The 26231-nt window shown below is 50.0% G+C and overlaps 1 protein-coding gene across 7 annotated transcripts in view; it reads left to right on the plus strand.

The window, feature by feature from the left end:
• SMARCA4 (SWI/SNF related, matrix associated, actin dependent regulator of chromatin, subfamily a, member 4) overlaps positions 1 to 26231 on the plus strand; it is a 90278-nt gene that overhangs the window by 19917 nt on the left and 44130 nt on the right. For 6 of the 7 annotated variants that reach the window (XM_045989981.1, XM_045989980.1, XM_045989983.1 and 3 more), the window contains exons 3-15: positions 844 to 976; positions 1819 to 2223; positions 2567 to 2665; positions 3796 to 4054; positions 6180 to 6306; positions 6854 to 7027; positions 8387 to 8560; positions 9750 to 9917; positions 10023 to 10073; positions 14997 to 15127; positions 15250 to 15307; positions 23930 to 24051; positions 25661 to 25811. In XM_045989981.1, coding sequence (XP_045845937.1) covers positions 844 to 976; positions 1819 to 2223; positions 2567 to 2665; positions 3796 to 4054; positions 6180 to 6306; positions 6854 to 7027; positions 8387 to 8560; positions 9750 to 9917; positions 10023 to 10073; positions 14997 to 15127; positions 15250 to 15307; positions 23930 to 24051; positions 25661 to 25811 — 2052 coding nt within the window. The remainder of the gene's footprint in view (positions 1 to 843; positions 977 to 1818; positions 2224 to 2566; positions 2666 to 3795; positions 4055 to 6179; positions 6307 to 6853; positions 7028 to 8386; positions 8561 to 9749; positions 9918 to 10022; positions 10074 to 14996; positions 15128 to 15249; positions 15308 to 23929; positions 24052 to 25660; positions 25812 to 26231) is intronic. The other variant, XM_045989982.1, reaches the window with a different exon arrangement.

A 26231-nucleotide genomic window follows, 5' to 3' on the forward strand; every position in this document is an offset into this window, starting at 1 on the left:
TGAAGCTGCTCCTGTGGTCCCCGCCAAGCGCCCTCTCCTCCTCCTCTCTTGCTTCTCTCATGGCACACACTGAGCTGTAGCTGACTTTCCTGGGCCCCCCATTAGACTGAGTTCCCAGAGACCAGGATACTCGTGCCTACCAGGGCCTACCAGAGTGCCCTGGAAGGGTCCCGGAAAATGGCCCCTTTACCAGCCATTCCAGTCTGGGAAGTACTTAGTGCTGAGCCTTTGGAAGGAAATTAGGTGTCATTGTTGTGCAGAGGTCCAATGTGCCTCTTAGGAGGAACAGAGCTATGCCACGGACACCTTTCCTCCCATCTAATAGGCTAGAGGCGGATCTCAGATCAGTGAGGACACTGAACGTAGTGTAATCATACCTACAGGCAGAAATTTCTGTCTGTTCCTCTCATTTACAGTCTCCCAAGGAAGAGGGTTTCTGATCCAAAGATCGGTGGTGACCAGGTCTCCTTGTGACGATTAATCGGGAGCTTGGTGTCCCAACCAAAACAGCTCCTCTCCAGGAGCTCATGTCTTTTCTGTGCGGTATTTTGGCCATCTGAAACTGTCTTCTGGCGCCCTGATCCGTCTGTCCCTTCCAGACCTCCAGGCTCCTAGGTGGTCACCCCACTGTCGAGTGACATTGTTTCCTGCATCTCCTTGACACTTCAGTCAGTACCAGGGCCACGGCTTGGACCTAAGCTGCTTGGTCACATCGGTGATTGCGTACATACCGGGGCGACCTTGGGTGGACATTTCCACTTGCCGTGAACTCTCAGGCGGCACTTTGCATGCTATTCCTGTTCCCCCTTGTTGAGCTTGCCTTGTCCTTGTCCCCTCTTGTAGCCAATGGAGTCCATGCATGAGAAGGGCATGTCGGATGACCCCCGCTATAACCAGATGAAGGGAATGGGGATGCGGTCGGGGGCCCACGCAGGGATGGGGCCGCCGCCAAGCCCCATGGATCAGCACTCTCAAGGTACTGCTTCATTACTCTTCTTTCCTTGTGTCCGTTGCCTGCTCCCTCCCGCCCCAACCCTACCCCAGGTGTCCTGAGGTCATTTTCCTAGCTGAGTCTCCCGGTTTCCCACAGGCAGATTCAGGGTAAACCTAGGTGGTTCGGCCCTGTGGGAGACTCTGCCACGGGGGGCTGGGGAGCTTGGGCTTGCCCGGGGCCTGTTTTGGGCTGGCTTGTCTTAGAGCCGCCTCCGAAGAGGGAACCCTGGCGGGATGTGTCTGTATGCAGCCCTGGAGTTTGGACAGGGGCCGAGCAGGGTGGGCTTCTCGGGCCAGCAGCTCCCATGCCATCCAGAAATGTACTAGCAATGTGGATTCCTGGGCCCCACTTCAGACGGCTGGGAGAGAATCTTGGGGTCGGGGCTCTTCTTTAACAAGCCTTCCCTGTAGTTTTTCTGAACCGGGGCAGCTGGAGAAGGGGTGGAGTAGATGACTCCAGTCATTGGGGTGGGGAGCTCCTTGCCTCCAAGGGGCTCCACATTGAGTGGACGTAGGGGTGTGGTCTGTCCAAGTTGAGGGGCAGGAGGGCAGGCCTGAGGGAGGCCTGGATCTGTGTAACAGCTCAACATGGACCGTCGGCAGGCAGCTTGCTGAAAGCTGAGCCAAACCAAACCGGTCATGCCGGCCACTGTGTCTCCTCTCTCTGGGTGCTGCTCCTTTGAATCATGGGATTAACGTCATTTGGCCGCCCCCTGTCTCGGGATAGGAGCCGGTCTAAGCACAGTTGGAATGTTACCATCTCTGCCTTAGAAATCAGAGGATGTGTGTTGCCGAGTGACCACCTGGATCCACGTTGCTTCACAGGTTACCCCTCCCCCCTGGGCGGCTCCGAGCACGCCTCCAGTCCGGTTCCAGCCAGCGGCCCGTCCTCAGGCCCTCAGATGTCCTCTGGGCCAGGAGGGACCCCCCTGGATGGTGCCGATCCCCAGGCTTTGGGACAGCAGAACCGGGGCCCGACTCCGTTTAACCAGAACCAGCTGCATCAGCTCCGAGCCCAGATCATGGCGTACAAGATGCTGGCCAGGGGGCAGCCCCTCCCCGACCACCTGCAAATGGCGGTGCAGGGGAAGCGGCCGATGCCCGGGATGCAGCAACAGATGCCAACACTACCTCCGCCCTCTGTGTCCGCCACGGGACCCGGCCCCGGGCCTGGCCCTGGCCCTGGCCCGGGTCCGGGACCAGCACCTCCAAATTACAGCCGGCCTCACGGTAGGACCCACGCTCCCCTGTGCTCGGGGTTGGGAGGGGGACGCAGAACGAACTGACCAGGATGTGGGCGGCGATGTCCGCAGACCCGGGCCTCCTGCCCGCGGCATGCCACCCGGAGCCCGCATGGCGTCGGCAGCGCTCAGGGTGCTCGGGCGGCAGGGCTGTCTTCGTGCTCCGTGTTGCCTCTCCCGCTGCCTCCCTGGCCCCCACCCCCACCATCTTACCCACGCCGAGGGGCTTGCTGCCGGCTGTGTCCCCTGGAGCCAGGCCTGCCTGTGGGGGTGGGTGCAGGCGTAAACACGGGATGCTTTCGATCGTCTTATTTGTTTCTCCCGATGTGTAGGTATGGGAGGGCCCAACATGCCCCCCCCAGGACCCTCAGGCGTGCCCCCTGGGATGCCAGGTCAGCCCCCCGGAGGGCCTCCCAAGCCTTGGCCTGAAGGTAAGTCCCCTCTGTCTTGGTGACATGGTCTCTTCCCTGGCTCCCATCATGGGCTTGTGCCATGGAGCCCCTGAGAGGAGCCTGCTGAGAGAGAGGTGGCCAAGAACAAGTCCTCCCTTCTTTGGGTCTTTTTTTTTTTTTTTCTTTAAGATTTTATTTATTTGACAGAGAGACATACAGTGAGAGAGGGAACACACGGGAGTGGCAGAGGGAGAAGCAGCTTCCCCGGTGAGCAGGGAGCCCAGGGCGGGGCTCGATCCCAGGACCCTGCGATCATGACCTGAGCTGAAGGCAGATGCTTAACGACTAAGCCACCCAGGCGCCCCTGCCTTCTTTGGGTCTTATGTGTCCCTGGTCAGTTCCCAGAGGCTTAGGTTTGGTTCCACTACATGATTCCTGCCCCACCTTGTCCTATGGGTCGTGGTGATCCTGGGGTCTCCCCACCAAGGAGAGGAGGAGCCTAGTGACCGAGTCCACCGGACGCCTCCAGTGAGAGGCTGTGGGGAGGTGCTGCTGCAGCCACAGACCCCGTCCTTCAGGGCCCAGAGGCCATGTTGACCCCCTTCCCTCCTGAGAACGCCCCCCCCACCCCCCACCCCCATGCTGTGAGAGGCAGGGGGAGTGACACGGTGGCCCAGCGTTCCATTTCTGCTGACTGGGTGCAGCCTCTGTGTTCTGTGTAAGATGTGGTCATCGGAGGTGTTGGAGGGTGACCTCCGTGGGGAGGAAGTATGGACAAATGGCCTCATTCCTTGTCCGCTTGGAGCCTGAGGTTTAGTGATGGGCGCCGCGTAGCTCATGGCTTAAGTAGGACTCCTTGGGCACCGGATGAAAGTCCGGAAACTGCTGCTCCCACGAGGCCTCCCACAGCAGGACCGAACCTGGGAGCGGTGCTTAAGCGGGCGGGGCTTCGGGAAGGGGAACGTCAGCTGAGATCCGGAGGGGGCAGGAGGGAGGAGGACCCCCGAGGGACCCCTGAGTGAGACGCTGCTTGGGCCTCGTCAGCCTTGGGGATGAGTTTGTCCCCGGGGCCATAAGCGCCCAGAGGGCTTTTCGTTTACCTCCGGAATCACGCCAGAATTCAAAGCTGTGCCTCTCCCGCCTGACTCCTCTCCCCCTACCCCTGCCAGGACCCATGGCGAATGCTGCTGCCCCCACGAGCACACCTCAGAAGCTGATCCCCCCACAGCCAACGGGCCGCCCCTCACCTGCGCCCCCAGCCGTCCCTCCCGCTGCCTCCCCGGTGATGCCGCCCCAGACGCAGTCGCCGGGGCAGCCTGCCCAGCCCGCCCCCATGGTGCCATTGCACCAGAAGCAGAGCCGCATCACCCCCATCCAGAAGCCGCGGGGCCTGGACCCTGTGGAGATCCTGCAGGAGCGCGAGTACAGGTAAGGGCGCTGCTCCCCGGGGGCACTTGGGGTTGCTGCCCCCGCCTCGGTCAGTCCCGGCACGGGTCGGTTTGACTCTCAGTTCCGAAGGCCGGTGGGGTATGGGATCGGAAATCTGTCACCAGTTGCCTAGTTCTCTCTTGCTGTGTATCCTTCCAGAGAAATCCTGTGCGTGTATAGGCAGACAGGGGCCGGTGTTTCCGGAGGGACACGCGGTTCCTCCCACGGCAACAGACTTAGATCTTGCCCTGTCTGTGCCAGACGAGCTTTTCTCCTTGTTGGACGCACAGTATTCTGTCCGGTGGCTTTACCATAATTGATTTAGCCCGGACCCTGTGACGGAAGGGATGGCAGGTTGTTTCAGTTTTTTTTTTCCCTGATCTTTTGTTAAAACAACGTTGTATTCAACACACTTACGTCTCTCTCTCTTCCCATGTGTGCACACGTGTCTGAGTAACTCCCTGAAAGTGCCACGGCTTGGCTACAGGGGACCTAGGCAGGGAATGTTCCCAGATTCTGCAAAACTGCCCTCCTGAGAGGTCGTACAAAGAGATGTTGAACGCAAGTGCTTTATTCTCCTCGCTCACTTTCGGCTCACGAGCACTCAGCGACCTGGCCGAGCCTTGTGGCGGGCCGTCACAAACGTCACTAGTTGCTGGCTGCTTTGCCAAGGCCTTCTGGGTGCCCGGCGTGGGGGTAGACAGCGGGCACACAGGGCGCCTGTGTCACACCGTGCCGTGCGGCTGGGACACCTCAGGTTCGCCCCCGAACACCTTGCCCTCCCCCGTTTCCCCATTGCATTGACCGCTTGTTTAGGACTGGCCTCCCTTGGTAAACGTAAACCGCCTGCGGGAGGGGCTGTGCTTGTTGACCATAATCCCCAGAAGTACCAGTAAATCTTTGTCTAAGGAGGGGCTCCAGAGGGCTTCACAAGAGGTGCTCTGGAGCTCCAGCCCTTGCACCCAGGTGCCTCCTCTCCAGTTCCATGTAGGTAGCTTAAACGTGACCTTTCCAGATACGTCCTTGCGTCCCCCACGTTTCCCTCCTGTTTCTGTCCCCATGCACCTGACTGCAGCTCATTGGGCCAGACGCTGCCTCCCCTTCGCTGTTGCTCCCCCTCCCCCATCCCGTGTCCTCATCTCAGCTCCCCCCCCCATCCCGGGAACTGGTGGCCTTTTCCACGCTGTGGACCCCACCACCCGGTCTACATCTCCTTGCTGGCTTCCCTGTTCTTCCCCTTGCTTGTGCAGTTTGTTTTCCACATAGCAGTTTGACGTTTCTTTTTATAATTTACTCCATTAGACCTGTTCCCCAGGTTCAAACCTGCCACTGGTGTCCCTGGGCCCGTCCAATAAGCACCTTTTTGTTTAGCCCCTGCCCAAGGCTCTGTCCGTGCCTACACCACTGTCCCTATTCCTCTTTTTCTGTGGAACAAGTGAGACTCATTTCTACCCCTGGCCCTTTGCATAAGCTGCACACGATTCCTTGGCTAATTGAGGCCTATTTGCTGAGGTCACCTGATCATAGAGGCCTTGCCTAACCCCCTCACTTCTAGCCCCTTTCTCAGAGTATTTGGTACTCTCTGCAATTAGCGTAGATATTTAATTTTTTAATTCCTTTACGGCCTGTCTGGCTGGTAAGCCTGAGAGCTCTACGAGAACAGCACATTAGTCTTGTTTAGTCTTATTTAGTGCTAAGGCCTAATGTCTGGATCAGTCCTTGGCACATAGCAGGCGTTTCATAAATATGGGTGAAACAATGAGAAGGGGGATTACCTCATTTGAACTGTAGACCAAGCCTGGAGGGTTGCTCTGCGGGGTGGTCCCTGCACTGGGGTGGAGACGCTGGTCCGCCTGGCCCCCTAGCTGGCTCTCGCTGCTGGAATGTCATAAAGCAGCTGTGCCCTGTCAGGTTCGGGTTTGCTGGGCCTGCCCCCCTCTTTCCGTTGTTCTGTGTTTCGGCTGGCTTCCTTTTCTGAGCCACTGCCCATCTTGTGACCAGGACATGCCTTCCTCGAGGGGTGGAGTCTCCTGAGGTCCCACCTTTAAATGGAGCAAACAGGTGGGCTCCCGTGAAGACACAAGAGCTCCCCTCACCTCTCCTTCCTTCTGTCTTTGCCACCCAGGCTGCAGGCTCGAATCGCACACCGAATTCAGGAACTTGAAAACCTTCCCGGGTCCCTGGCCGGGGATTTGCGAACCAAAGCGACCATTGAGCTCAAGGCCCTCAGGCTGCTGAACTTCCAGAGGCAGGTGGGCACAGGCGCAGGCCCGTTGCTTGAGGGAAAAGAGCCTCTTCTGCCTGCATTGATGCTTCGATTCAAAGAGCTACTTTCAGGCAGTTCTTAAATGTGCTTTGATCGTTAAGAGCAGCAGTGGCCTTGCACCCCCTTTGGCTGGCTGTCCCCCTCTCCTGTCCACGTCCTGCTCGGTGGTGGGACGTTAGCCGCTCTCGGGATGCAGAGCTGTGGGTCCTTCCTAAAGCAATAGTTGCCGGCGGGAAGCAGGAGACTTAAGTGGGTCTGTTTCTGGGGGCGCTCTACCTTTGAATGACCCATAAGGAATATCTTGCATGTGGTTGACGGGAGGCAGCGCTGGAGACCTGAAGGTTTGAGAGAACCTTCTGCTGGATGTCCTGAAGCAGTCATCTTCTGAGCTTTGCTTGCACTGTCTATGGGCACCCACCAGAAGGCATTTAGAACGGATCCCTCTGGAAAGAGCCGCAGTGTATCTAGCTTGAGATAATGTAATTATGTGTGGATTTGACAACGTTGTGCGCATCGTTTCTTCCTTCCTCAAGCTACGACAGGAAGTGGTGGTGTGCATGAGGAGGGACACGGCCCTCGAGACGGCCCTCAACGCCAAGGCCTATAAGCGCAGCAAGCGGCAGTCCCTGCGTGAGGCCCGCATCACCGAGAAGCTGGAGAAGCAACAGAAGATCGAGCAGGAGCGCAAGCGCCGGCAGAAGCACCAGGTGCGTCTCTGCCCTGCCGCGAGGCTTGGCCTCGGCCTCGGCCGGGGCTCCCGTGCTGCCGAGTCTTGTTTGGTTTGTGTTGAGCATGCTGTCTGTCTGTCTTTTCTGCTCATCACAACCATATTCTAGCCGCCGAGAATATGTTAGTGGGTAAAACCACATGGCAGCGGGTGGACAGGCCATAGTCACATATGCCGTGTTTGGGAGGCGATGAGGGTATGAAGAGATGTAAAGCAGGGGTGGGGAGGGACGGAGGGGCTGCTGACACAGCACGGTTGGGGGAGTTCTCTGAGAAGGCAGGACCTGAGGGAGGGAACCACAAACACATGTGGGCCAGGAGCTTTGCAGATTGAGGGGAAGGTGCAAAGGCCCTGGGGCTGGAATGTGCCATGTGTTCTGTGACCAGCAGGGATCCCAGTGTGGCTAGAATGGAGTGAGCAAGGGAGAGAGTGAGGGGAGGACAGAGAGGTGGAGGGGACAGAGAGGGGAGGCAGAGCGTCTGGGCTGAGGAGACCACTTGGGCCTTTACTCTAAGTGAGGTAGGAGCCATGGAGGGTCCCGAGCAGACGAGGGCGTGATCTGACTTAGCTTCTATGCAATCTGTCGGGAAGACCCCATCTCTGCCAGAGTAGGACGTGGGATGATTTGGTTTGTTGGCTCACTGACTTTTTCTAAAGCTCTACTGTGGTCGCTGTCTGGTACAGGTGTAGTTTAGAATTTTAAAAGTCAATACTCAGCATTAACTACTGTTAACGTTTTGGTGTATCCTTCAGGTAGGTTTTCTGTCGGCGCAGAGTATTCAGAAGTTAAATAGCCTCCTTTAAACAAACATATACACACGTGGACTTGTTTTTAAGTATTGTGGAAGCATTTTTAATGTCTACATCACATTCCTTCTCTGCTTTGGTATCTGCTAATTTATGTGACCATTTCTCTGTTGGGGCACATGTAGCCTGTTCTCAACCTTGCAGTGTTAGAAATAATACTAGAAGAGGCCTGCTTGACCTTGAATTTTTTTGGCCAATGTCTGCTGTTTTCCTCCAAGGGACTTCCAGGCAGTGGAATGACTTGTTTGGAGGGTGAGGGTGTTTTGAAGTGCTTAGTGTTCAATGCCAGTTCGGGCAAGGTGGATGGCCCTGCCTGTTACCTACGAGGGAGGGCGCCTCTCCCCACAGTCCCCCGCGCGAGGCCTTCCTTACACAGGGAACTCCGAACCTCAGAGGCCGACGCTCATTGTACCGTTTCGATTACGTCCTCTGGGTTTTAAACAAGCTGCCTTTAAAGTTTTGTCTCCTTTTCAGCAACATTACAGCGGCTCTGGGGAGTAGCCAGTCCTCTCTTCTGTGTCTGTCCCTGCAGGAGTACCTCAACAGCATTCTGCAGCATGCCAAGGATTTCAAAGAATATCACAGATCGGTCACAGGCAAAATCCAGAAGCTCACAAAGGCGGTGGCCACCTACCACGCCAACACGGAGAGGGAACAGAAGAAGGAAAACGAAAGAATTGAGAAAGAGAGAATGCGGAGACTCATGGTAAAATTCTGCCTTCGTGACATCGTGTCCCTTCATGTCCCTTCGTGGCTGCTTTGGGTGTGGCAGGTACCAGGGATCGATTGCCTGGTGTTACGCCAAGGGCGACTGCTGCTCAGAGTTAGAGGTGGGACAGAGAGAAAGAAAGGGTGCGGGTTTGGGAGTCCAGACCTGGCCTGTTCATTCTGTCAGTGTTTGCAAGACCTTAGGCTGGTTAGCTGGCTGCTCTGTGATCTCTCCAGAAAGGGGAGGGGCACGCACTGTAGGTTGGGAGAGTGACCGATGATGTGATCGCTGGCCTGTTCCTCCACCCTTTGTGTTTGGCTGTTTGGGGTGATTCAGGCGGATGCTGACAGGCACTGCTGTGTGCATGCGGCCCTAGCAGTAAGGAAAAGCATGCAGGCCCTACCCTCCTGGCCGCTCCTGCTGGCCCTAGAGAGAAGGAGGCCCAGGTCGAACAAATGAGCGTTTGGGGCGGTGTGAAGTAGCCCGAAGAGAAGGAAGCCAGATGAGGGAGTAGGGGTTGGTGGGGTGTTATGGGAAGGGTGGGCGTGACTCCCTTAATGAAGTGCCTCCCAGGGATAAAGGAACCAAGGGCAGGCCCCTGAGGTGGCAGAAAGCCAGGTGCGAGGCACAGCAGAAGGCCCCTAGAAGAGCATGCTGAGGGCACGAGCGAGAGTCCCTAAGGCAGTCATGGGGGGCTTTGTAGACCATAAGAAAGGCTTTAGATTGAATTCTGTGTATGATGGGAGCCACAGGAGGCTCTAAGCTGGGGTGATGTCTGTCTCATTGATTATTAGAAAGCCAGGAGGGGCTTGCTGCACGGGTCCGTGAGCGTATCGGGCCTGGACTGGAGAGAAGTGTTTGTATTTGGGGGGCGTTTGTGGACAGAGGGGCTAGGACTTGCTGTTGGCCTTTTCAGGTGGCTTCTGGCAAAAGCATATCTGTCCAGCAGGCTCCCTCGGGGTCTTCCCTGGGTATGGGTAGGAGATGCTGAAGACGGGGTCGATAGCCCCGTGAAGGTGTACGTACAGCACGGGTCTGGTGTCCGCTGAGCATTCCTTTGGGGAGGGTCTGGTTGCTGGTTAACAACAACCCTCAGTGGGCTTCTTGGCTTTGGATTACCTGCCCTGGGCCCTAATGGACGAGTGCGTGTTCTTGCCAACACGACCATAACCTCACCCTTCCGCAGGCGGAAGATGAGGAGGGCTACCGCAAGCTCATCGACCAGAAGAAGGACAAGCGCTTGGCCTACCTCTTGCAGCAGACAGACGAGTACGTGGCTAACCTCACGGAGCTGGTGCGGCAGCACAAGGCTGCCCAGGTCGCCAAGGAGAAAAAGAAGAAAAAGAAAAAGAAGGTGCGCTGGGCCTGGCCGTGCGCCTGCCCCTGGGTGGGACTGGAGCAGCCATCTGGGCACATGTGCCTCGGCCTCCCTGGTGACCATGTCTCTCTTCACTTGCAGAAGGCAGAAAATGCAGAAGGACAGACGCCTGCTATCGGACCTGATGGCGAGGTAAGGGATCAGGAGCTTTTTGTCATGGAAACGCCAGCCCAGTCCTGGGAGCTTAGCTCTGTCGCATCCTTTAAATTTCTTTTTTCTTTTAAAATCACCAGAGCTATCTACGGTGAATGGAAGAATCCACATGGGTCCCCTGCCACATCGCACCCCCTCCTCATTCCCACTCCCCAGGAAGTACAGTCAGCTCCCGGGGTGTTTCCTTCCGGACTTCTTTTGTTGTCCGTCCTGTTATTTTGTTAGTTTCGCTCTGACATGATTAAAGGACAGAATTCCAGCATCTTCCTCACGTGGGTTCTCCGTTTTCCCAAACATTTTTTCCTAAACCATCGGAGAGTCAGGTGTAGACATGAAGACCCCTTACCTCTGTATACTTCAGTGCGTTTCCTAGAAAAAAGCTCCTTCTTTTCCGTGACTGTACAGTGATCAACAAGCAGAAACAAGCCTGCCTGCAGTGACACCATGATGTTGTCCGTGGCGCTTGTTAAGGCTTAGTCAGCTGTCACAGCTGTTCTCTGGTGGCCTTCATAGCAAGTCTGTGGCCACGCGTTGCCTTCAGTGGCGATCCTTCTAGTCCTTTGATCCTGAACAGCTCCTCACTTCGTCTAAGCCTTTTCTGACCTTGGCATTTCTGAAGAACACAAGCCAAGTATTTCCCACAGGGGCCTTTCACTTGGGTTTGACTTGCCCTTTCCTTGTGGTTAGATTCCAGTTATGTGTTCTTGGCAGGAAGACGCCAGAGTGACACTGTGTTCTTCTCCGTGCGTCACAGCAGGTGTCATGGTGTGGATGGCTTTGGTCACTGGCGATGTTGACCAGGATCCCTTGGTGTCTGCCGAGGCATCTGTGATGAAAAGTTACTATTTTTTCCTTTTGTAATTATTAAGTACCTTGTACTTGATGGTTACAGAATGGTGATGCCCCCTCTCTTCACCCTGACCTTCCTCTCCCCTCCCCCATGATTTCTTCTGCATTTTTTAGATGACTTTCTACAGGAAGGAAGAGTTTTTCTCTTCTTTCCTCTTTGGCCCATGGTACACAATTTGCCAGCCCCGGTACCAACTTACAGGATTCTCATTGAGTTTAATCCTTTACGGTCATTATTTTGATATTCAAAGTATTCCAGTCTGGGCCAGTAAGAGCCCCTTCCAGTTGGCCCATGTGTCCCTTGAGAGCTGTCTTACTTCCTTGCACACCGTAATGGCCCAAGCTCATCTTCTGCTTTCACAGCCAATATTTAGAAACCAAGATCTCTCTCTCTCTCTTTTTCTTTATCTCTAAAGACGTTACGTAAGTAAGTAAGTAAGCCAAGTTCTATACCCAGAGTGGGGCTTGAACTCATGACCCCAAGATCAAGAGTCGCATGCTCTACTCACTGAGCCAGCCAAATGGCCAAGATACCTCGTTAGATGTGATTGTTGATGTGGGCGTCATTGCTTCTAGGCCCTCCTGGCAGTCAGATCTAGGGAACAGGAATACGGCCACATGCATCTGTGCATTGCTGGTCTGTATGTTCCAAACCTTACATTCATATGGGTATGTCTGCATCGAATCTAATACCGTAGGGCTATTTCGGTTTTCTCTTTCCTTAAAACAGCCCAGAGCTTGGCTCCCATTAGCCATGGTATATTTCTTTATTTGCCTAATCCTGGAAAATACATTCTGGGAAATACATTCAGAGTTGTTAACTTATACTCCTGTGCAAAAGAGGCCTCCTAGCTGGAAATTAGTTGGTGTTTGGAGTTACTCAGCCTGAAATTAATGTGCTCCAAATACTACATTTAAACGTTACTTGGATTAGTTCTCTCCTGTGCCCTGATAGGTGCGGCTTCCCCTTTCCTTGTTGGTTTTATTTATTTACTCATTATTTATGTATGTATTTTAATACATTTTTTAAAAAGGTTTTATTTATGTATTTGACAGAGATCACAAGGAGGCAGAAAAGAAGGCAGGGGGGTGAGCAGAAAACAGGCTCCCTACTGAGCGAGAGCCTAGTATAGGGCTATGTCCCAGGACCCTGAGAGCATGACCTGAGCTGAAGGCAGAGGCTTAACCCACTGAGCCACCCAGGCGCCTTATTTTAGTACATTTTTTAAAAGATTTTATTTATTTGAGATAGTGAGAGAGAGAGCCCAAGCTGGGGGACAGAGGGAGAGGGAGAAGCAGGCTCCCCACTGAGCTGGGAGCTTGATGTGGGACTCGATCCCAGGATCCTGGGATCATGACCTGAGCCGAAGGCTGACACTTAACTGACTTGAGCCAACCAGGCATCCCTTTCATTTCTGTATTTAGTATGTGAAATTTTACTAGTCTGATTCTAAAAGTCAGCACCGTACAAAGTGGCGCACTCGGAGCGGGCTTGCTGTCTCCACTCACTGTTTTTTCCCTACCACATCCCTACCAGCCTCCTGAAAGCCACTGTTCTCCCTCAGTACACTCATTTGGAGGGAAGATGTCTAGAAGGGGGAGGTGTAAATGAGTAGTGTTTCCTTTGCCGCCTTCCCCGCCCCCTCCTCACTCCCACCTTCCAGAGGAAAACTGTGGGTAACCGTCGTGGAAAACCATGTTTGCTCTGGGGCCTTTTCTGTGTATGGGCCGCCAGATGGTTTTCTTTTTCCAGCCTCTCATTGTGTCTCTGACATCTTCCCACGTTAGCTCACATACCTTATTCTTTCAGTGCCACCGAAACATAGTATTTCTTACAGAAAATATTTAAACAGTATGATAAAAAGCAAAAGTCCCCACGGCACCTGCTTTCCCGAGAGCGAGCATGCGGGTTGAACATGCATCCAGGAATCGTTTTGCCTACATCCCTTCGGTTTGTTTTAAGGCCATTTGGGGTGATCTAGACATAGCTAGACTCCATTCAGCAGGATATCTTGGGCCACTTTCCAACTCAGGCCATTAATTCTGTTCTGATTTTGTGGTGTGGACGCGTTGGCCTCTCATTCAGCAGGCGGACGGGTAGTCATACAGTTGCTTTGCATTTGCAGCCGCAGTGACGATCCTGCACTTCTCGTCTCTGATGCGCCACCGCGTGCCCCTCCCTTCCCGGAGCCTGTTGCCCTGTTCCCTTCCTCCCGTTGCACTCGTTGTTGTCACGAGCCTCCCTGACATTATGTTTTCATGCTCTCTCCCAGTCAGCGTGGCCTGCCATAACAAAGCACCATGCCTGGGGTGGTTTCAATACCAAAAAAACAGTATGTTCTCACCGCTCTAGAAGCTGTAATTCCAAGATCGAAGTGCAGCAAGGTCGGTTCCTGGGGAGGGCTCTCTTCCTGGCTTGTGGGTGGCTGCCTTCTTGCTGTGTCCCCATATGACGGGAGAGACAGCAAGCTTTGCTGTCTCTTACAGGGGGCACTGTTCCGTCCCGAGGGCCCCACCTTGTAACCTCAACTAACCCTCATTACCCCCCATCCAAGGCCCCATTTCCATATATAGCCACATTGGCAAGTTGGGGCTTCAGCATTGAATTTGCTGGGGGTGGGACACAATTCAGGCCATAGCAGACTCACACTTTCTCCTGGAGGCCAGATTCCTAAAGTGAATGACCAGTGATTAACTCAAATATGTATTTATTTCATGAGATTTTATTTTCTCTTATTACTTATTTATCTTTTAAGTGGGCTCCGTGCCCAGTGTGGGGCTTGAACTCATAACCCTGAGACTGAGAGTTGCCTGCTCTGCCCACTGAGCCAGCCAGGCGTCCCATGAGGTTTTATTTTAAATGTTATATTGAATTTTTAAGAATGCAGGCTGGCGTTTTGCCACAATAGAAAGCCTTTGTAAGGGTGTTTGGGGCTTTCAGGGGAAAAGTCCTCTGGTGGCCAAGTGCAGTTCAGGGAATTCTTTTGGGTAGTCACTGGCTGCTCCTCCTGCTGGGCACCAGAAGCCTCGCTTTGGTGGTTGTGAAGTGTGCTTCATCTCAGCCTGCGCTTCGCAGCCTCTGAATGGCCTGGGAGCTTTTCTGAAAGCCCCAGAGCAATTGAATCAGAATTTGGGGGTGGGGGGAAGGGCAGGCCTCAGCACCATCAGCCACTCTCAGGGCGCACTCGGTGGTGAAAGTCCACGATGGGGCCCGTGGAGGCTGTGCGTGCGGCAGGTAGTTGCCGTCACCTTCCGTGGTGGGCAGGTTTGAGGGCCAGGTGGTCTGGTGGCACGGGATGGGCTATGTTGATGGTGAGTGTGGCCCCTGAAGGGGACGAGAGGGTGGGAGAAGTTTCTGGAAGGTGTGAACGAAGGTTTAAACCAAGAACTTCATCCTTATCCTGGAGGTTTTCTCCAGGAAATTTGAGGGCACTAACGGAGGGGATGTTCTTCAGCGTCGGCGTCTCAGAACGAGAAATGGAGGAGTTTCATACATGCTAAGAGGAGATTAGTTGTTTTGCTTTCCAAATATTCTGTTTAGCTCTTTCACGGAAAAGAATGAGGACCTTTGAGGAAGTCTCCAAATGTACTATTAATGGGGGGAAAAGGGGGCCAAACGAATGTGAATAGTATAGTCATTTGTGTATAAACGGGGAGAGCGCAGTCCTTGTTTCTTACGCGTGGAGTAGGTCTGTGAGGCTGCGTGAGAGACAGCTACTGGTGGACGCATATGGAGAGAAACCATCCGATGGGGTCAGCAGAGGTTCCCCACTGTGCTCTTATGAGGTTGGAGCCATGTTAACCGGTTTGAAAATGAAATACCTCGAAGAAACAGCTGTCATCAATGGATCATATATTATTACTGGATTATTAATATGTCATTAACCCCTTTTTTAAAAATGTTATTAACCCATTTTCACAACCACTGGCCATGTTTTTTGCCATTTTCTGGGCATGGAGTTGGGAGAGCACTTCCCAAGGTGGCTGTAGTTAGCAGAAGCCCGAGGTATGGAAACTCCAGAACCTCAGGTTACACATGTGACCCTTTTTCAGCCTCTGGATGAGACCAGCCAAATGAGTGACCTGCCGGTGAAAGTGATCCACGTGGAGAGCGGGAAGATCCTCACGGGCACCGACGCCCCCAAAGCAGGGCAGCTAGAAGCCTGGCTTGAGATGAACCCCGGGTGAGTTGGCCTCGTTCCAGAGGGTGATATTGCTTTCATTTAGAAGCAGGCCAGTTCACTAAGGAAAGTGAATCCTGTGCGCTCTGGCAAAGTGTGTATTAAAACACTAATATTTTTTCTAGATATGAAGTAGCTCCGAGATCTGATAGTGAAGAAAGTGGCTCAGAAGAAGAGGAGGAGGTAAGAGTCCATTTCCTGGCTGCTGCGGCTCTCAGTGTGGTAACTTCCACTCCTGGGGCCCCCGTCACCCCTTTGCACTGTGATCCTCTCCTGTTCTGGGCGGGTGTTGTGTGGGGCAGGAAACAGGCACAGGGCAGCCAAGGGCCCCAGTCCTGGGTGAAATTTGGTGCCTTAGAGCTGCACTCTCAACTCTGTAACCTCTAGCCAATGTGACTCCTCAGTCTTACATTAGTCAAATTAAATAGAATTTAAAACGGACCATCCTCAGCTCTACTAGCTGTCTTTCAAGTGCTCAAAATCTGAAGCCCTTCCCTCCAGAAAGATCAGTGTGAATTTGGGATCATTGGATCATGTACATGTTTACCCATTATAATCTAACTCTTGGAAACATAAATAGTTGGATTTGTTGTGTAAACTCTAAATCATTTAACTATGTCACGTTACAGTTGGCAAAGCTGTACTGAAGAGCCATGTTCCCCTCTCTGTCCTCGAGCGCCTCCTGGGAGCACACATTTTTTACCTTATTACCACTTCAGCTCATCTGGAAATTTATTTGGGGTAGGCCATGGGGCAGAGCTCTGCCTTGTTTTCCCTCCGAGGAGTACTAAGTGAACTGACATTCAGTTTAGTTCTCCCATTCCACTGGCCTGTGACATTTTTTTAAATGTGTTCAGTTTTTATACCCAGTGGGGTCGTTCTAGGGCGGCCTGTTCAGGTTCATTTAACGTTGATTGTAATGATTCTCCAGTAAAATTCTGTTGTAATTTTTTGATAGCTCTGTAGAGAGATAATTTAAATACCATAAAATGCACCCATAGGAAGTGTATAATTCAGTGATTTTTTTTACTGAATTTATAGACTTGTACGGTCTTTACCACACACCAATTTTAGAATGTTCTGTAATCCCAGAATTTTCCCTCCTGCTGGTTTGCAGATTATTCTGACCCCTTCCTCCAGCTCCAGGAAACCAGGGATCTGCTTTCTGTCTCTGTAGATTTGCCTTTTCTGGGTATTTCCTATAAACAGAGTCCTATAACGTGTAGTATTTTGTGTCCAGCTTCTTTCAGATAGCTGTTGATGTTCATCCCTGTTGTATGCGTACCAAGAGATCATGGCTATTTATGCCCGCGTCCTGTCCTGCTGTGTGATGTGGCACGCTTGCTTATCCTTTCCCGGTTGATGAGCTGTTTGTGTTGTTTCCGTTTTTGCTGTTACGAATGATGTTGCTGTGAACATTCCCATACACATCTTTGTGCGGACATATGTTTTCATTTCTCTTGGGGAGATACCTAGGAGTGGAATGGCTGGGTCACGTGGTAAGTTCATGTTTGCCTTTTTTTAAGAAACTGCCAAACCGTTTTCTAAAGTGGTTGTACCATTTCACAGGTTCCAGTTTCTCCATATCCTTGTCCATACTTGGTGTTATCTGTCCTCTCAATTGAATCCATCCTAGTGGATGCATAGTAATATCTCATCATGCCTTTATTTATTTGACAGACAGAGATCACAAGTAGTCAGAGAGGCAGGCAGAGAGAGAGAGAGAGGAGGAGGAAGCAGGCTCCCCGCTGAGCAGAGAGTCTGATGTGGGGCTCGATCCCAGGCCCCCGGGATCATGTCCTGAGCTGAAGGCAGAGGCTTTAACCCACTGAGCCACCCAGGTGCCCCTCATCATGCCTTTAGTTTGCATTTTCTTATAACTAAATAATGTTGAGCGTTTCTTCATGTGTTCGTGCACCATTTGTGTATCTTCTTTGGTGAATGTCTACTCCTGTTTTTTGCCTGTTATGAACTAGGTTGTCATCTCATGACTGAGTTGTAAGTTTTTTTATATATTCTTGGGATATGTCCCTGATCAAATACAGAGCTTGCAGTATCTTCTCCTAGTCACTCTGCCTTTTGCTTTTTCCCTCAGCAGTGTAATGCAAAATGTTTGAAATGCAAAATGTTTTTAATTTTAAGGAAATCCAGTTTATCATAATTTTTTTTGTACCTGCGTTGTGCTTTTGGAGTTATATCTAAAAACTCTTCGAAGTCACTTGAATTTTTCTTTTGTGTTTTCTTCTAGATGTTTTGTAACTGAAGCTCTTACAGTAAAGGTCATAGTTGAGTCAATGACTGTGGTCTGAGATACAGGTGTAAGATTTTTTTCTTGCCATGGATAGCCACTGTTTCCGCACCATGTGATGGAAAGATCTCTCTTTCTTCCTTCAGATAGTCTTGGCACTTCTGTTGGAAACCGGTTGACCAGAAATGTAAGGTTGTTTCTGCGTCTCCTTTATGTTCTGTTAATCTTTATGTCTGTGGTTGTGCCACAGCCACTTTATCTTGGTTGTTGTAATTTTATAAGAAATTTCAAAGTTAGATGGTGTTACTCCTCCAGTTTTGCGGCTTTCACTGTCTATTCTAGATCCTTTCTGTTCCTTTGTAAATTTTAGGGTCAGCTCATCAGTTACTATAAAAATTCCTGCTGGAATTTGTATTGGAGTTGCATGTAGTCTGTGGATTGATTTGGGGAGAATCACACCTCAACAATATTTGGTCTTATAATTCATGCTCATGGAACGTCTCTCCATTTTTATCGTCATTGATTTCTTTTAGCACTGCTTTGAGGGTTGTCAGTACACAGTTTTTATACTTTATTTGCTAAATTTATTTTTAAATATTTCTTTTGATGCTATTATGAATAGAATTAATTTTTTTTTTTTTTTAAGATTTTCCTCATTTGAGAGAGAGACAGAGTATAAGTAGGCAAAAGGAGAGGGAGAAGCAGGCTCCCCATTGAGCCAGGAGCACGATTTGGGGCTCAATCCCAGGACCTGGAGATCATGACCTGGGTCGAAGGCAAATACTTAACCATCTGAGCCACCCAGGCACCCCTAGAATTGATTACTTAATTGTATTTTTTGGATACTTTATTGCTGTTACATGAAAATACAACTTCTTATATTAGTTTTGAAAAATATGGGTCTTGTATGTAGGTATGAACTTGCTGAACTCATACTATTTGTTCCGATAGTTTGGTTTTGATTTTTGATTTTTGTAGATTCTTTAGGATTTTCACATGCAGGATCATGTCATGTTTAGTAAATAATGGCAGGTTTACTTTTCCTTTCCCATTTGTGTGCCTTTAACTTCTTTTTTCTTGCTGTATTCCATTGGCCGGATTCTCTACTACAGCGTTGAGTAGTATTAAGAGCAGACATCCTTGCCTTGTTCTCACTCACTGTTCTGTGTTTATTCTGTCACTGCTGTTTGGTGTCAGCTGTAGGTTTTTCATAGAGGCTCTTTATCAAGTTCAGTAAATTCTCTTCTATTTTGTCTATTAAGCTGGTGGTCTGGTTTCGTCTTTTATCTGTTAATACAATTTATTATGTAAACCAATTTTGGATATGACCACAAAACTTGCACTCCTGGGATAAGTCCTACTTTGTCCTACTGTATAATCTTTTCTGTATATTGCGGCATTGGTGATATTTTGTTGATGACTTTTGGGTCTATATTCATGAGATATTAGTCTATAGTTTTCTTGTGACATCCTTGTCTGGTTTTGCTGTGGTTAACATTGACCTCACAGAATGGACTGGAAAATATTCCCTTCTCCTGTACTTCCTGGAAGAGTTTGTGAAGGGTTGGTATTAATCCTAATATATTTGAGGGGGTACCTGGATGGCTTAGTTGGTTGAGTGTTTGCCTTTGACTCAGGTCATGATCTCAGGATCCTGGGATTGAGCCTTGTGTTGTGCTCTCTGCTCAATGGGGGGGTCTGCTTCTTCCTCTCCCTCGAGTATGCTCTCTCTTTCAAGTAAATAAATAAAATTTTTAAAAAAAGAAATCTTAATATATTTGGTAGAATTCACTACTGAAGCCATCTGGGCCTGGTCGTTTCATTGTAATAAGATTTTTATTTACTAATTGAGTTAACCGTTAAAGGTCCCTCCCCCCAATTTTTCCATTTCTTCTTGATTCATGTTTAGTAATTTGTATCTTTCTTGGAGTTTGTCTGTTTCATCTTAGTTATTTGTTAGCATAAAGTTATTTATAGTATTTTCTTATCTTTTTGTGGGTCTGGCAGTGATGCCTATTTAATTGCTCGTTTTGGGAATTCAATAATTTGTCTTTCATTTTTTGGAAGGCAGTCTAAGTTTAGGTTATTCATTTAAGACCTTTTTTTTCTGATATACTTGTTTAGAGCTATAAATTTCCCTCTAAGCACTGCTTAAACTGCAAGCCTGTAATTTGTTTTGTTTTGTTTTGTTTTTTTTGAGAGAGAGAGAAGTAGGGGTGTGAGGGCGGGGGGAGCAGAAGGAGAGGGATGCAGAGCTCAGTCCCATCACCCTGAGATCATGACCTGAGCCAAAATCAAGAGTGGGATGCCTACCCGACTGAGCCACCCAGCGCCCTGTGCCTGTAAATTTTGATTTGTTGTTTCTGTTTTCATTCAGTTCAAAATATTTTCTAATATTTTTTATGTTTTGGGTTTTGTTTTGTGTTTTGTGTTTTTTTAGTTTTTTTTTTTAAATTCCCTAGGTTTTTTCTGGTCTTGATTTCTAATTTAATTTTCTCGTGGTATGAGAAGAGTACTGTGTATGATTTTAATTCTTTTTAATTTATCGAGACTCATATTCTGGCTCGGATCCTGGGGAATGTTTCACGTTCACATCTTCTGCATTCTTTGGGTGTAGTGTTCTGTATATGTAGTTCTGTTGAGTTGGTGGATAGTATTGTTCAGGTCATGTATATCCTTTATGATTTTGTTCAGTTCTGTTGTTGAGAAGGGAGTAGTAAAATCTCCAACTACTTTTGTTGAATTGTCTGTTTCTCCTTTAAATTCTATCAGATTTTGCTTCATGTATTTTCATGTTCTGTCGATACGTGTATTTTAGTTGTTTCGTCTTCCTGATGTATTTGATATTTTATCATTATTAAGTATCTGTCCCTGTCTCTAGTAATTTTTTTTGAATATGAAAGAACCAGGGTTCTTTGTTTTTTTTTTTAAGATTTTATTTATTTATTTGACAGAGAGAGATACACTGAGAGAGGGAACACAAGCAGAAGCAGGGTGAGTGGGAGAGGAAGAAGCAGGCTCCCTGCTGAGCAAGGAGTCTGATGCAGGGCTCGATCCCAGGACCCTGGGATCATGACCTGAGCCGAAGGCAGCTGCTTAACGACTGAGCCACCCAGGCACCCCTCTAGTAATTTTTTTTTTTTAAGATTTCATTTATTTATAAGAGAACGAGCTGGAGGAGAGGCAGAGGGAGTGGGAAAAGCAGGTTCCCCATTGAGCAGGGAGCCCCATTCAGAACTTGATTCTAGGATCCTGGGATCTGACCTGAGCCAAAGGCAGAAGCTTAACTGACTGAGCTACCCTGGTGCCCCTGGTAATTTTTGTTTTAAAGTCTCTTTTGTTTGGTGTTCTTTTTTTTTTTTTTTTTTTTTTTAAATTTCATTTATTTATTTGACAGAGAGAGATCACAAGTAGGCAGAGAGGCAGGCAGAGAGAGAGAAAGGGAAGCAGGCTCCCTGCTGAGCAGAGAGACCAATGCGGGACTCGATCCCAGGACCCTGAGATCATGACCTGAGTCGAAGGCAGCGGCTTAACCCACTGAGCCACCCAGGCGCCCTGTCTGGTGTTCTAATAGTCCCTCCAAGCTTTCTTCCAGTTACGGTTTCTTTGCATGGTATGTATATTTCCGTTCTTTTACTTGAAACCTATCTGTTCATTTGAGTCTGGAAGAGCAGATAGCTAGATGTTGCTTTTTAAATCTAGTATGATAGTGCCTGCCTTTTGATTGCGTTTTACACTGCTTGCATTTAATATAATTATTGATATAACTTTGTTTACATTTGCCATTTGCTGTTTCTTTCGTCTCATGTCTTTTTTTGTTCCTCTGTTCCTTCTTTACTGCTTCTGTGTTAACTACTTCTTACTGTACCATTGTATTCTGTACGTTTTAATTGTTATAGTACCTTTCTAGTTGCGTGCCTTGTAGTTGCTCTGAGGATTACAGTATGCATTTTAATTGATCACAGTGTACTTCAGATTGATACTAACTCCATTCTGGGAAAATACAGAAATTATGCTTTATTCTAGGTCTATTTGCTGCCTTTCCTTTGTGTTGTCTGTTATGTAGCTGTGTATTACTTACCTGTATATCGAACCTGTATACGCTGTAAACCCTGCAGAGCCGTCTTCTGATTCATACCTCCTGCCATCTCTCGATTTGGTCTGAATACGTCAGTAGAGGACAAGTAAGGGAAGATGGGTTTATCGAGTCTTCTGTGTCGATCGGTGCAGTTGCCATTCCTAATGCTATTGGCGTTTGAGTTCCTATCTGTTAGCAACAAATTCTCTCAGGCTTGGTAAACCCGCGACTGTATTTCTGTAGCTTTGACTTTGCAAGGACAGTTTAGTTGACACAGAGGTCTTTGGTGGCAGCCTTTTTCCTTGTGAATGTGTTATTCCACTGCTGCATGGTCTCCGTCTCAAATGAGAATTTAGCCGCTGATTGTATTGATGCTCCTCCGTACTTGATAATTCATTGTTCTCTTTCTTGCTTTCAGGATTTTGTTGTCTTTGGCCTTTTCTGGCGGATTGTGAACCCTATTTATTCCCTTTAGTTTTTGTTCAGCTTCTTGGCTGGGTAGTTTCTTGCTTTTCATCAAACTGGGGAAGTTTATCCTTGGTCTCTAACATTGAGATTCTGTATTTGTTGATTTACTGCACTTAAAGAGAATTTTCCTTGGTTCTTTGAGCATATTTATAATAATAGTTGCTTCGAAGATTATATGCTGAGTTCAGCATCTGGGAGCAGAGACAGATTCGTTTGCTTTTTCCCTGAACACACATCACACTGTCCCTTTTTGCCCATCTTGTAATGTTTAGTGGAAACCCGTTTCTGACCATGCTGGATTCTGACTCCCACTCGCGGCTGGTTGTTTCGGTGGTGGTGTCTGTCCGGGAGCGCACTCCATGAATCTGTGGAAATCTTTCCCCAGTGGTGTCTCTGCTCAGTCTATTTTTTGGTTTTATTCTCGTTTTTATTTTTAATCCTGGCTTCTAGGAAGAGGCCATGTTTCCTTGTAACTTAGTAGCCGTCCAGTGACTGGCCGGTGATTGTGCTCAGATATCTTGAGCGAGTAAAGCTGCTCCCTCTGGCAGGTCAGTGCGTGTGAAGGTGTGCTTTCCAAGTTCAGGCCATTTTCAGGTCCGCCCTGCTTTCACTTTCTGTGAGGCCCCGTCTCATTTTTCTCTGCATGGTCACAGGCTTAGCTGGTCATTTGCTTTCGTAACCAAAGTAAAACTGGGAGAACCTCACTTACACAACAGCAGTGCCGCTGGCTGGCACGGGCCTTGCCCCCTGCCCCGCCGTGACTGAGTCCCCATCAGCCTCGGCTGCCAGTGCTTCCGGCCTGGCTGTCCTGGGAGAACCTTCAGGATGGAGCCGGGGGCAGAGAGGGTTGGAAGCGGTCCCCAGAAGAATGCTACCAGCTCCCATTCTTCTCACCCAAGGTTCAGCAGATTTTCAAGCATCAGTGCTTCTCGGGCTCCTGGAGCTCTCAGAAGGTTGTGCTTTTGCCAGTTTTGTCCCGCTTCAAAAAGACATGTGTGTGTGTGTGTGTGTGTGTGTGTGTGTGTGTGCGCGCGCGCGCGAGTGTGTGAGTTTGTGGACTTCCTCACTCAGACTTAGCCAGGAGTCCTACCCCTATTTTAATTCCAGATACGGTGATACCAGCTAGGATAAGTTTGTACCGGTTACGTTTTTTTTTTTCTTTTTGCCCAAAATGTGCTATTATCACCTGTTCATTATTCCAGATGACTTGTAAAATCATTTTGCATGCTCCAAGGGACATCCCACGGGATTTTGACTGGAATCATTCAGTAGATTAATTACAGATACCTTTTAGTTTTATAGCAATCCTGTCATACATAAAGATAACCTGTTGGGACCTTGTATGATTTACCCAGGAATACAAGAATGGTTTAACATTGAGAAATGTATTTGTGTGCATTTCAGCAGTTTGCCACACAGAATCCCTTTATCATCCGCTCAGTAAAGGCTGAAAATTCCCTTTAACGAAGAACAACACTTAAATCTAATTTACAAGTTGATGGGAAACGTCACAGTAAACTAGGGTGGCTGTTCTCACCAGTGTTACTTGACGTAGCATAAATGTTTTAACCTTGTTGATAAAGCCAGAAGTCAATCGAGAGGAACAAGTACCGAAAATTGGCTATAAAATGTTTAATACTTAGAAGATTTAAGAGAATCAAATGAAAAACTGCTTTGAGCTGGTCAGGCCAGGAGTAAGCATGGTCGTATGCATTTTGTGGTGGAGGGTGGCACGGTGCGCAAGGCATGTACTGTTAGTAAGAGGACGACAGTCCCCTGAGGTAGCTTTAAAAAGAAGTCTCTGCGTTCCGTGCTAGGAAACCTAAAAATCGGAAACTAAGCTGTTATGAGAAGAGGCCAAGAAGAGGCATGACACATTCCGGGATAGTGAGAGGGCCTAGAAGCAGCACTGGATTCCAAAAGTGTGTTCTGCCCCTGGGGAACCTGTGCCTGTCCCTGAGGGGAGGTGACCTGAGGTGGCCTGAGGTGACGCAGGCTTGTGTCTCGGTAGGAGGAGGAGGAGGAGCAGCCGCAGCCAGCACAGCCTCCCAACCTGCCTGTTGAGGAGAAGAAGAAGATTCCAGACCCAGACAGCGACGACGTCTCGGAGGTGGACGCCCGGCACATCATCGAGTAAGGCATCCCTCCCCGGCCTCTTGGTCTGTCAGCTTCCTTGGGGGCGGCACCACCGGGCCTGTGGAGATCCAGGCCTCTCTCTCTGGACGGCGCACACCCTGTCCAGCCGGCAGACATTGTGGGGCTGCGGACAGAATGAATCGACTTCCTTCAGATTTCACTGATTTTCACAGGCGTCGAATATTCCATCCATTCATGTGGTTGAGAGCGGATTGGGTTGTGCAACGGCAGCCACCTCACTCCTGCTCCCTGGGCCCCACGACCCCAGCCCCTCCCTAGAGCACCGCGTGTCTTCAGAGATAGCCCATGTCCAGAGATAGAAGCAGAATGTGTATATGTTTTTCTTTCTACTTGTACACGTGTATCCAGGCACACCTTCCTGCCCCTGGCTTTTTTCCCTGCAAGTTCTCTCAGAGATGATGCTGTCTCCACGCGGAGCGTTAACCACGTGGCATCGTGGGTTCCGCTGTCCCGTCTGCGCCCGTCCCTAGTGGCGGGCGTTCCCCTTACTTCCGGCTTTTGCTCTTGTAAGCGCTAGTGCAGCTAACGTACTGATTTCGTCGCTACTTACGGCACGAGTTAATGGGGTAGTAGAGGACTGAGAGTTGCGCATGCGGCGGGTAGGAAACAGCCCTAGAGCAAGCTCGTGGTGCCCTGAGATCCGAGAAATAGGCCAAACCCCTCAAACTCACTGGAAGATTCTTAAGACATAAATCCACCAAAATCACAGCACAGCATGAGACATACAGGATCACCTGTTTGTCACATTAGTAAAACAAACATAGGGGGTTTTTCCTTAATTTTTAAAATTTTATTTCTTTGAGAGAGGGAGATAATGAGAGTGAAAGCATGCATGGGGAGAGGGAGAAGCAGAGTCCCCGCTGAGCAGGAAGCCCAAAGCATGGCTCGATCCCGGGACCCCGGGATCAAGACCCAAGCCGTAAGTGGACACCCGACGGACTGAGCCACCCACGTGCCCCAAAAATGTAGTTTAAAGTCACTTTTTAAAATAATTCCAGGGGCGCCTGGGTGGCTCTGCCTTCATTCAGTGTCTGCCTTCGGCTCAGGTCATGAGCCCAGGGCCCTGGGATCAAGCCCCACGTTGGACTCCTTGCTCAGCAAGGAGTCTGCTTCTCCCTCTGCCACTCCCCTTGCTTGTGTTCCCTCTCTTGCTGTCTCCCTCTCTCTGTCAGATAAATAGATAAAGTCTTGAAAAAAAAAATTGTGATAAAATAATTCCAGGTAGGATCATGGAACAGCCACAATATACAGGATTCTGGTTTTGTGTGGGGCTGCGCCACGTGCCTTTTCCCTTTATGCCCAGGAATGTGCGGTAGAAAGTGTGGGCTATAGGACCAGCCTCTGGTGGAAAGAAACAGTTTTCTTACAATGTGGCAGCGACCTGATTCCTGTTCTGGGCCGGTGGGGTCGGACCCACGCACCCAGTCTCAGATTAGTAGTTGTGGCCTGGCTCACCCTCGGACTCTCCGGCTGCACGGGAGCTTATATGGTCACCGGGCAGAAGGGTTACTCGCAGAGGCTTGTATCAGAAGCATGTGGTCACAGATCGGAGTGGGTGTCGTCACACGGTGCTTTCCTCTCCCAGGAATGCCAAGCAAGACGTGGATGATGAGTACGGCGTGTCCCAGGCCCTCGCTCGGGGCCTGCAGTCCTACTACGCGGTGGCGCACGCAGTCACTGAGCGAGTGGATAAGCAGTCGGCGCTTATGGTCAATGGTGTCCTCAAGCAGTACCAGGTAAGGCTGGTGGGGACGCGGCTGCAGGCGGTGTCGAGGTTCCCCTCTGTGGTGGCTGCTGAAGCCACATTCCAGTCTCTCTGTCTGAACACTGGCTCTTCCCCTCTGAACCTCCAGTTCCCCATTGGGGAAGCTGGGGCCCGATCGGTTAGCTTCGCCTCCAGGAGATGAAATTGTGCGGTCGATCAGCATCTGCTGGGTGCTTAATGTATGCAGGCCAGACAGGAGGCTGCTGCCCGTTGACTTCTCATCCCTCAGAGACCCTAGTTAGCAGTTGCTTCCATCTCTGAGTTTGAGTGGGGCCGAGGACGATGAGGAACAGGGAGGTGCAGCGATTCCCCAAATGACACCACTCAGGAGTGGCCGAGCCAGGATGGGGCCTAGCCGGGGTGCACAGTGCATGGTCCCTGGAGCCCTGCC

Source organism: Meles meles, chromosome 20 (genome assembly GCF_922984935.1).
Source record: "Meles meles chromosome 20, mMelMel3.1 paternal haplotype, whole genome shotgun sequence".
Lineage (NCBI taxonomy): Eukaryota > Metazoa > Chordata > Mammalia > Carnivora > Mustelidae > Meles > Meles meles.